At 42.7% G+C, this 12,506-nt stretch overlaps 1 protein-coding gene across 2 annotated transcripts in view; it reads left to right on the top strand.

The window, feature by feature from the left end:
* FGD3 (FYVE, RhoGEF and PH domain containing 3) overlaps positions 1-12,506 on the top strand; it is a 421,797-nt gene that overhangs the window by 328,247 nt on the left and 81,044 nt on the right. For both annotated transcript variants that reach the window (XM_063940801.1, XM_063940800.1), the window contains exon 13: positions 11,284-11,314. In XM_063940801.1, the coding sequence (XP_063796871.1) occupies positions 11,284-11,314 (31 nt within the window). The remainder of the gene's footprint in view (positions 1-11,283; positions 11,315-12,506) is intronic.

The raw sequence follows: 12,506 nt of genomic DNA, 5'->3' as shown, positions 1-12,506 counted from the left end.
ATAATCCCCAGGTTCAATGTCATGACAATTACTATCTGGTAAATCAGGAATCACCAACTTCAAATTATCATTTTGATTCCTTAGCTGTTTACTCATGTTAACCAGGTACTTTACAGTCACTTCATTGTTACACTTCAAATCATCCTGAGGGTCAATCATAACATGCGGTTGTCGACCAAACAAAATTTCAAAGGGAGACAGATTAAGAGGGGACCTGGGAGTGGTTCTGATGCTGTACAGTACAATGGGTAAAGCTTCTGGCCATGTCAATCCTGTCTCTGCCATAACTTTGCTCAGTTTATTTTTAATAGTGCTGTTCACTTTTTCCACCTTCGCACTCGCCTGTGGACGGTATGGAGTGTGCAGCTTGCTATCAATTCCCATCAACTTACACATTCCTTGAAAGACATCACCTGTAAAATGGGTACCCCTATCACTTTCGATAATTCTAGGGATACCATATCTACATACAAATTCCTGCACAATTTTCTTAGCAGTAAACATAGCGGTATTTGTGGCCGCAGGAAATGCTTCGACCCAATTTGAAAAAACATCTATACAAACAAGTGCATATTTCAAATTTCGACAAGGGGGTAATTGAATGAAGTCAATCTGTATTACCTGGAAAGGACCGCCTGCAGGTGGGATATGGGATGGTTCTGTTGGTATTGCCTTTCCGATATTCTTTCTCAAGCATGTAAGGCATGACATTGCTCTCTTACTTGCATGAGATGAAAATCCTGGGGCGCACCAATATGCTCTTACCAAGTTGCACATTCCTTCCTTGCCCAGATGAGTCAGCCCGTGAGCTGCCTCAGCTAAACATGGAAGATATGCTCTGGGGGCCACCGGTTTACCATGTCATTCCGTCCAGAGTCCTGAGGACTCCTGGCCATATCCCTTTGCCTTCCTGACTGCCTTTTCCTGTGTGGAACACAAATTTTGCATTTCACACAACTTCTGTGTGTTGATGGTATTAAATACCATCAATTGTGTGGTGTCTGTCTGTCTGGGGGTACCAGCTGCTAACTTAGCAGCTTCGTCTGCTCGGCTGTTACCAAGTGATACTGGATCTTGACTATATGTGTGTGCTTTACACTTGATAACAGCCACTCTGTCGGGTTCCTGTATCGCTGTTAGAAGCCTTTTGATGTGAGCTGCATGCGCTACCGGTGTACCAGCTGCCGTCATGAAATTTCTGAGGCGCCATAGGGCTCCAAAATCATGGACTACCCCGAATGCGTATCTAGAGTCGGTGTAGATATTGGCTGATTTGCCCTTAGCCAATTCACATGCTCTGGTTAGGGCGACCAGTTCAGCAACCTGGGCTGAGTGAGGTGGGCCTAGCGGTTCTGCTTCTATGGTGCCTTGGTCATCTACGACTGCGTATCCAGTACACAAGTCTCCCGAGTCTGACTGTCTGTGACAACTACCGTCCGTGTAGAAAGTTAGATCTACATCTTCCATTGGGTTGTCACTGATGTCAGGCCTTGCGGTAAAATTTTGGGTCAAATATTCCATACAATCATGTGTGTCCTCCTTTGTATTAAATTCTCCTTCCCCACCACTCTCATCCTCCACCCTTTGTGCCTGTCCAGGCACACCTGGGAGATATGTTGCAGGATTTAATGCACTGCATCTCCTTATGGTGATGTTTACGGGGGCCATTAGTGCCAATTCCCATCTTGTAAACCGCGCTGATGAGACATGCCTGGTTTGGGCAGAATTTAGCAAGGCTGACACTGCATGTGGTGTATGAATTGTGAGGTTGTGACCTAGCACTACATCTTCGCTTTTCGTTACTAGCAATGCTATCGCAGCAACGCTTCGCAAGCATGTGGGGAGGGATCGCGCTACCGTATCTAGCTGAGCGCTATAGTATGCTACTGGCCTGCTGGCATCACCGTGCTTTTGGGTTAAGACGCCTGCCGCGCAACCAGCACTTTCTGTTCCGTACAGCTCAAAGGGTTTCCCATAGTCTGGCATACCTAATGCTGGTGCCTGCGTTAGGCACTGTTTAAGTCTCTCAAATGCCATCTCGGACTCGTCTGTATGCGAAATCCGATCAGGTTTGTTTGAGGAGACCATCTCCTGCAAAGGTAACGCTAGAATGGAAAACCCTGGGATCCAGTTACGGCAATACCCACACATTCCTAAAAATGTTCTGATCTGTTGCTGGGTTTGTGGCAGAGTCATGTCTCTAATTGCTTGAATTCTATCAGCGGTCAGGTGTCTCAGTCCTTGTGTTAGACAGTGTCCCAAATATTTTACCTTAGTTTGGCATAATTGTAACTTGTCTTTGGAAACTTTGTGTCCTGTGTCTGAAAGATGAAACAGGAGCTGTTTCGTATCTTTCAGGGATGCTTCCACTGAATCAGAACACAGTAGTAGATCATCCACGTACTGTATTAATACTGATCCACTCTCTGGTTGGAAAGACTGTAAACAATCATGCAAAGCCTGGGAAAATATACTTGGACTGTCTATGAAACCTTGTGGTAATCGAGTCCATGTATATTGGACTCCTCTGTATGTGAATGCAAACAAGTATTGACTGTCAGGGTGCAGAGGTACCGAAAAGAAAGCGGAGCAGAGGTCAATAACAGTGAAAAATTTCGCAGTGGGAGGGATTTGCATAAGGATGACAGCTGGATTTGGCACTACGGGGAACTGACTCTCAACTATTTTGTTAATCCCCCTTAGATCCTGCACTAGCCTGTAACCCCTCCCCCCACTCTTTTTCACAGGGAAGATGGGACTATTGGCAGTGCTGGACGTTCTTACCAGAATGCCCTGTTGTAGCAAGCGCTCTATTACGGGATACACTCCTAACTCCACCTCTGGCTTCAGAGGGTACTGTGGGATTTTTGGAGCTATCCTACCATCTTTTACTTGTACAACTACCGGAGCTACGTTTGCCATTAATCCAGTGTCCTGTCCATCTTTAGTCCAAAGTGACTCTGGTATCTGGGATGTCATTTCTTCTACTTGGGATGGAGTCCTATTTGTCATAATGGTATGTGACATTAATTTTGATGGGGAGTCTAACATGTCTCGCACTTCCTGAGCGTGATTCTCAGGTATGTCCAAGAATACACCTTCAGGAGTACAATAAATGACGCACCCCATTTTACACAATAAGTCTCTTCCCAGGAGATTAGTCGGTGCCGATGCAGCCAGCAAAAAGGAATGCTTGGTATGTAAAGGCCCTATTGTAATCTCGGCTGGTTTGCTAACAGGGTAGTGCTGGACTACTCCCGTTACTCCTATGGCTGGAATTGTCTTACCAGTGGTTCTCATGCCCACTGTCGAATTTATCACTGATTTGGCCGCCCCTGTATCTACAAGAAAGTTTAATGTTTTACCAGCTACATTTATTGCAATCTCGGGTTCACTTCCAAGATTTGCAATCAATTTTACTGGCTGGAGATTACAGGTATGGCCACACCCCTATTGGGTATGGTGACCTCCCTGAATCCCGCTGGCAGCAACTACTTGTGAGGGAGTTAGCTGGGAACTACCAGAGGCGTGCCAGTCTCTGTTCGGGGGGTATCTTTTTGTTTCCCCTGTATGTGGCTCATAACTCCGTCTCTGCGGACCTTGCTCCCAATTTCGTGTGTCATGTCGTTGTCTAGGGGGTTGGTATGATCTTTGCGAATTTTTCGCTCTACAGTCTCGTGCTATGTGTCCCTGTTTATGACAAAAATAACATGTTACCACATTTGACTTACCCACAGGGTTTGGTGATATAAACACAGGCTGTTTTGTGGTCAGGGCCTGTATACTTACTGACATTAACTTATCACCTTGTGACTCCCTGTGTCTGGTGATATTCCGGTCGTGATCAATAGCAGCCTCTCTCAAAGTAGCCACTGACAGACCTCGCCAACATGGTTGTGTGGTCTGTACCCTGGTCTTTAATGCCTCTTTTAAACCATCCATTAGCACAGATACTGCTACTTCTTGATGGTTTGCATTGGTCCTAATGTCCTCTATGCCAGTGTACTTTGCCATTTCTAATAATGCCCGGTGAAAATAATCAGCAGCTGTTTCTGACTCTTTCTGTTTAATGGAAAAAATTCTATTCCATTTGGCCACAGCTGGAAAATACTCCTTTAACTGTAAATTTATTCTTTTTACATTGTCTTTGTTGTACACATCTGTAAGAGGTACATCCTGATCCAGTCCACAGTCAGCTAGAAATTGAGCTGCGTCGACATTGGAGGGTAAACAAGCCCTCAGCAATATCTGCCAATCTTTGTTATTGGGCTCTAAAGTGTTTCCTAGGTCTCTGATGTATTTTTGGCTAGCAACTAAGTCTTTTCTAGGATCAGGGAATTCAGACACTATGGTTCTTAATTCCATTCGGGAAAACGGGCTGTACATGGCAATGTTCCTGATAGGAGTGACTCCTGTAGTGTCCGTTTTCCCATTTGGAACTGCTATTACCCTCACGGGAGCAAGTTTAACAACATTCTGTGTAGATTCTACAGTCTGTGGTGAAATGGTTTCAGCATAGTGTATGGTGCCGTACTTACCCGTTGATACGACCTCACCTGTCCCTCCGCTAGGGGGCTTTGTTACTAATCTTATGGGTTGGGCCGTGCCTACTGTCGTTTCTGATATAGTGGCTGCTAGAGAGAGCGCCGATATTGTTGCCGATTCATCCTCTTGATCACACTCCTGGGGAAAGTTCAAAACAGGGTACAACTTGCACGGGTTAATACTTGCATGGGTTAACTTATTAACATTATCCTTAACATTTATACAGTTGCTAAGTGCCTGTTTGTTACCCCCTGATGCGTCATTCTCCGCAACCAATTTCTCTCCTGATATGTATGGTGGCGGTGGGGCCGTGGCTATCAGTTTCCTGATAGGGCCAGATCCCGCCGCCTGAGCCAATCCTCTCTGTATTTCACCCTCCTGTTGCCATAGCTGCAAATAATCATAATGTTTGATTCGTCTCTTTGCTGATTTAATGAGACATATCCTTCTCCTTAAATTTTGCAACACTTCTGGGCTGAAGCTGCCTACTCTTGGGAATTTCTCCCCGTCATGTACAGTCATTCTCTCTCATTCATCACATAAAATTTCTGTGTGTCTTCCGTATTTTTCACACATTACATACCTTGCCGACCCGACTGGTCGGTTTACAGAATCAACCCGAACCGAGGTTGACCGCCCCCTTCCTGAACAACTGCCCCCCATAATTTGCAGGTGTTGCTTGCTCTACCTCTGACCTCTATATCAGGGTGTTCAGCGAACCCTTACAAAAAACCAAAATATTCAAAGATAGGTTGACGGTGAAGTTTACCGAGCACCTCACTCACTCGCCCACGCCGACCAATATGCCCACACACTGATATAGTGCTGGCGTACTCGACCCAGGGCCCCTATTAACCTTAGTTTACTGGAACATGTAGGTATGATCCGAAGAGCATTAACCCTTTCCAGTAAAGGTGGGGTTGTCGGATAGTTCTAGAGTGACCAGCGAACTTCCCTTTTTGAAAAAATAAAAAATTACACAAATCACGTTAGAATGTACAAATAGCGTTTGTGACCGGGTTTGTACACAAATGGTACTGCTCAGGTTACTAACTAATGCACACAATTACGTGCGGTACAGTCGTTCAGCACATAAGCAACTAATCTTATGTACGGAGCGACCAGTGGAATCGACATTCGGCAGCTGCGAATTCCTTCAGCCTGAGCTTTATTGTCCTATATGGGTGTTGCACCAACCCTTCTTGGTGTTGTGCCTTGTCTCTATAGCGGACTTCTTTGTACCTAGACCTCCTGGTCTGTTATACGACCTCCTGGTCTGACCTCCTGGTCTGCTATACCTCCTGGTCCGCTACACTCTAATGCTCAAATTTTATGTTTAACCAGGGATGCCTCCCTAGCCACCGTGCATGTCACTTACACGTATGTACCTTCACGAGAACTCGATGATTTCTGTGGTTCAATCCCCAAAATTGTAAAAACAAACACTCACTCACCACATATACACTTTTGTTTCTATTTCTGCGCAGAAATTTTCTTTAGACCAGATGTGTTGTAAATTTGGAGAAGGATCTGTTAATTTAAATTTCGAATACTAAAATAAACTTGCGCTATTTATCGCCTGTTGCGCTACTTATCGCCTGTTGCGCTATTTATCGCCTGTTGCGCTATTTATCGCCTGTTGCGCTATTTATCGCCTTGCCACCTTTTCGCTTGTTAAAAATCAACACTATCGTGTGACTTGAGTTACGTGGGCGTACCCAGACGCTCCGTTGCGTAATTTACGTTGCGTGCGTCGGCCTTTGCGTACGCGAGTCTCAGCCCTTTGTTAGAGACCCGTGTACACAAAACCAATGTCCACCGTAACACATTGTACACGTTTATCAATGTAGATGATCCTCGATCATCTACTGAACCCCACACCAATCTCTCCTTGTACCTTTAGGTAGAGCTGCGTGTGTGCTTTACACTTTATCCCTTAATATTACTTTTACACTTTAACTATGAAATAGCGACAAATCTCTCTTAGCACGTTTTATCAATTATAAAATGGCAAACAGGAGAGTGATATATGAAAATACACGAAAAAGAAATGCAGATATGCGTGTGTGCGTACGCAAGATAGAAAAAAACAGTTTTAAAAGACACTAGCGTGTTGTTCTTACCTCCGGTTCCAGATTCCCTCAGCACCCTTTACTAAGCGAAGCAGACGCTTATCCCGTCAGCACTGCGAAGAATATGATCTCCCGCCCTTTGCTGATGGATAATGTCTGCTGAAATTACCTAGCAGAGATATGTGAAGGACAGGACGAGCCGCCAATTGATAAAGCTAAATATTTATCTTATATAAAACCCTTTATGAGGTCTAAGAACACTGTACGCTATTTACGTATGGAGTACCGTAAGGGTACGCACGTTGCGTAACAATCGCTTAGCCGTGGTCGAGACGCTCAAGCGTCACGTTCGCTCACGGCCAAGAGATCACAGGCAGGCACGCTATTGGCTGCTGACTAACGTAATGGTTCGCTATAGCGTAGCGGCCGCTCGGGACCACGAGGAGATCACCAGCGGCGCAGACGCTCACAATGTTAAACCTTTATATCTAAACCATAAACAATGTAATATGCAGTAAAACCTTAGTGTAGAGATAGAGTGTAGATGCAACCTTGTGTAGCCTGATTATCTTAAAAGCTGTTCGAGCGTCACCGACGCTCTGAAAATACTTAACACTATGAGAAATACACAGATACCTGGGCTTAGGGTCCAACGCCTTATATATATATTATGAATGTTATACTTGCAAAAGAATTAATACAATACAAGTCATATACACTACAATATAACATAGACTAACTAACCAGATAACTACACAGGAAAACTAACCAGATAACTACACAGGAAATACAATACAATACTATTACGTTTAAGAGAATACGAGAGAAGGAGGAGAGAGAGAGAGAGATATGGCCCACAATAACAAGGAAGACAATATGATTGCGGAGAAAAACTTACGCACAAAGGGGAACGATCGCATGCGCCTCTGGACATCCAGCTCCCGATTATCAGCAATGAGAACCGTTGAAGAGTGAGAGCTGGATGTGATCGGCTTGTCTATTTATGCCCCACACACAATACGATTCAATGGTCCCTACAATCTCATTGTTCATTGGACACAGGAATTCCTCCTCGCATTATATCAAAAGGTCATAGGTTGATTCATACAGGTGGGCTGTGACGATTTCCAACTGCTCAGGTGGGTGGGAAACTAGGTTTCCCGCCGCATGGATAAGTAAGTGCAAATAATAGTAAATGGACATAAACTTCTTATGTCCATAACTATTCGCACGAGCGATTAATTCGCTTCAAACCAACACCGGAATATTGCTAATTAAATACTCTTCTGATGGATACTAAACACCACTGTATTACTCCTGTCTGACCCTTCGTATCAAACAAAGAGGGATTTCTCCGTCCATGAACATTCTACATTAACCAAACTTTCAGATTCTATCAAAGGGACCATAATCTACAAAATACATTATATGGTGAAAATATGTAACGAAAGAGTCGCCCGCTAGACGCATACAATCTCTACCGTAAATGCGCATACCGTGCGCCTGCGGGTGCCCGCAACAGCGAGTATGCGCACGCACGGGAGAGCGCACGCATGCGCAGCAGGGACACATATGAGGTGCAAATATGGCAGTGTGATATTTTTTTTTTACTTTGACAATACAAAATAACATATGTACAGTATATCATTCAGTATAACATATATAAGCCTAAGTAAGTGGTACAGAGTTACAGTTACATAAGAAATAGTTACAGCCAGTATACATCACCCTTAGCTCAGAGGACAGTATCACCATTTAGAATCAGCAACACTGCGCTTCCTGGGTAAGGGAAAGTACTTATGTACTGTGTATTGGAGAAGGTACACGTCTGGGGCTGGGTCTTCTACTATTGTTCCAGGAGAGGTTTCTCATTCATTGTGTGTTATTGGTCAGTTCGAACACTGGGAGATACCTAATCTTGTGATGCGATTACAGTTGTTTACCTTCTGGGCTCCCACCTAAAGACCAGTTCAAACCGACCACAGTATCATACAGGAATATACATGAATCCGGTATCGCTAATAACTTGTTGCCGCAATATGTGTCAATATCCTCGCAACCACCAAATTATTACTTATGTGACCCTGAACAATTTGATCCCACACACGGTGTCCTTACACAGTGTCCTTGATATTTAATGGAACATATATATATATATATATATATATATATATATACACACATATACATATACATATACAGATTGAGTATCCCTTATCCAAAATGCTTGGGACCAGAGGTATTTTGGATATCAGATTTTTCCGTATTTTGGAATAATTGCATACCATAATGAGATATCATGGTGATAGGACCTAAATCTAAGCACAGAATGCATTTATGTTTCATATACACTTTATACACACAGCCTAAAGGTCATTTTAGCCAATATTTTTTGTAACTTTGTGCATTGAACTAAGTGTGTCTACATTCACACAATTCAATTATTTTTCATATACACTTTATATACACAGCCTGAAGGTCATTTAATACAATATTTTTAATAACTGTGTGTATTAAACAAAGTTGTGTACATTGAGCCATCAGAAAACAAAGGTTTCACGATCTCACTCTCACTCAAAAAAGTCCGTATTTCGGAATATTCCGTATTTCGGAATATTTGGATATGGGATACTCAACCTGTACATACAGGTTGAGTATCCCATATCCAAATATTCCGAAATACGGAATTTTTGGACTGAGAGTGAGATAGTGAAACCTTTGTTTTTTGATGGCTCAATGTACACAAACTTTGTTTAATACGCAAAGTTATTAAAACTATTGTATTAAATGACCTTCAGGCTGTGTGCTTAAGGTGTATATGAAACATAAATGAATTGTGTGACTGTACATACACTTTGTTTAATGCACAAAGTTATTAAAAATATTGGCTAAAATTACCTTCAGGCTGTGTGTATAAGATGTATATGAAACATAAATGCATTCTGTGCTTAGACTTTGGTCCCATCGCCATGATATCTCATTATGGTAGGCAATTATTCCAAAATACGGAAAAATCCGATATCCAAAACACTTCTGGTCCCAAGCATTTTGGATAAGGGATACTCAACCTGTGTGTGTGTGTGTGTGTGTGTGTGTGTGTATATACACATACATACATATATATATATATATATATATATATATATATACACATACAGAGTTAACCAGTTGTGTAAAGGCTATGTATAACTCCCTGTGTAGGGGACAGGTCAGTGCTGTGTAAACCATAAAGCCAGAATACATGATACATATGACATATCACTATTAGTATAACTTCATGGTCACCTGGAATCTGCAAGTCCTTATGCTGTTGTATCGTATCTGGCTTCTTGTTTGTTAGAGACAATGACAACAATTCAGGTAAACAATGGTATTTACACATTCAATCAGTCAAAGGTCCATCTTCCATGGACACAATGCCTGCCTGAACAAGACAATCTGTTATGTTTAAGACACTATTTGATTTGTATTCCTGGATGTCCCACATTTGAGTGTGTGTAAGAAATATTTGCTATTTTGAGTACAATATGATATCCATTAACAAATACATCCTCTGATAGCATGCGTATTTGACGCATGCATTGTAGATGCATCCATCAATACGGTATCCGTTTGGATGGTCGACCATGTTATGGTCGACAGTCGTTAGGTCAACCACTATTGGTCGACATTGGCATGGTCGACATGGACAAATGGTCGACACGTGAAATGTCGACACATGAAAAGGTCAACATGAGTTTTTCACATTTTTTTTCTTTTGGGGAACTTTTCCATACTTTACGATCCACGTGGACTACGATTGGTAATCTGTGCCGAGCGCAGCGGTAGCAGAGCGAGGCACCTTGCCTGAAGCATGGTGAGCGAAGCGGTGCACTAATTGGGGTTCCCGGTCACTTTATGCAGAAAACGACACAAAAAAGGTAAATAAAAATTATGTCGACCTTTTCATGCGTCGACCTTTCACGTGTCAACCATTTGCCCATGTTGACCATGACAGTGTCGACCAATAGTGGTCGACCTAATGACTGTCGACCATAACATGCCGTAGCGTACCCCAAATATCGAAATATGTCATTTGACTTCAACAAGTACTATATGTTTACAGGCTGTATGCCTCAGTCTGTTGAGGCTCTTTAGGTAACTCAGGGGCATATCTAGACATCTATAATGTAAGTAATAACTGATTCATTCTGTGTTCACTTAGCTGCAGCAGCTCCAGTGTTTCTCATATGTAGGGCCTAATTCAGATCTGATCACAGCAGCAAATTTGTTAGCTAATGGGCAAAACCATGTGCACTGCAGGTGGGGCTGATATAACGTGCAGAGAGAGTTAGATTTGGGTGGGTTATATTGTTTCTGTGCAGGGTAAATACTGGCTGCTTTATTTTTACACTGCAATTTAGATTTCAGTTTGAACACACCACACCCAAATCTAACTCTCTCTGCACATGTTACATCTGCCCCCCCTGCAGTGCACATGGTTTTGTCGATTAGCTAACAAATTTGCTGCTGCAATCAGATCTCAATTAGGCCCATATTCCCCTGCAAATAAATAGTTCATGGCCGTTCCTTTGTGTTGTACTGTGCCAAGCTGCTGTTTATATATTATGTATATTTGTATTTGAGAACTTCAAGTTAAATAACAGAGGTTTACTTTTCTTTGTAGGACAGAGGAGGAGAAAAAAGACTGGATCCAGGTGAATAGTTTGATTCTGATTTAGATTTTAGAATAAATATTGTTACATTACACAATGGCATCTGGCAGCACTTCAGTTTTAATAAGGACATTAATTGTGCCTATTTACAATGGATGAGAACACATCAATAGCTAATAAAGCTAGTCACTGTTCACTATATACTGTATGTCATGTGTTTTTAAATACATTTTCTTTCTGCAATAGCCTGTAGCAAAGGATGGTGTATGTATCAAATAATGGAGAAAGCTACAATATTTTATTCTTAGAACCAGTCTGCTCCTGAATCCTGAGTTTTGGAATATTTCATCTTGTCTTATAGTCCTGCTGCATTTATTTCACTTCTACATATGACTATAATAATTATCACACACTACTGACTCTGAATCAGGCCCCTGGGCCTGATTTAGAGATGTAAGTAAACCAGATGGTTTACGCACATCTCCGATGGGGCTGCACCTGTGCATACGTAGAATGGGTCACACAGTGCTCCCTTAGTTGCAGTCTGATTGACAGGCTGCCGGAGTTTGGGGGCGGGAAGTGGGTGGGTCTGAGCAGCATTCCCGAAACTTGTGGCACTTCTCTCCTGTTTATTGGGAATGGCGAGGCCTAGGTCTGCGTCTTCAGACACAGATTTCCTGGCCCCAGCGGCCCTCCCTGTGTAACCTGAGGTTCACACAAGTAATCTGATGCTATATCCTCAGACGCAGCAGCAGATCACACAAGCATTCGGGAGGTATCTATTTACTCAAGACCCCTCCTGCTGCTTTTGCATATTTCATACAGCAGCTGCAGCTGCATTCAAAGATGCAGTTTTTGTATGAACTGCGCCTATCTCTGAATGAGGCCCAGAGTTCGTGATTTACACACAGCAAACACAGTGATAGTTAATAAAATATTTGCTGGCAATGAATGATTATAATATACTTCACTTAGCTGTATGACTTCTGAAAACTTCACGTTATAAGGAAGCCTCCCACTCCCTGTGACTCTCCCTCTCACATAAGATTGCTCGCCATCCCTCGAATTGCTGGGTCTTCCAGTCACTGAGGGCTGGAAAACCATAGAGACCATAAATTGTTATTGTAAAGCCAGCAGGATCTGGGTAGCAGAAATGGGCATCTCTGGAGCATGGATGGGTTCTCCCTTTCTAGCTATGTCTTTATGGCAGATTTATTTCAAATCTAAACAACTG

This window comes from Pseudophryne corroboree, chromosome 9 (assembly GCF_028390025.1).
Source record: "Pseudophryne corroboree isolate aPseCor3 chromosome 9, aPseCor3.hap2, whole genome shotgun sequence".
NCBI classification, from domain to species: domain Eukaryota; kingdom Metazoa; phylum Chordata; class Amphibia; order Anura; family Myobatrachidae; genus Pseudophryne; species Pseudophryne corroboree.
The sequence above is the reverse complement of the archived record's forward strand: the minus strand, read 5'-3'. Positions and strand labels throughout refer to the sequence as shown.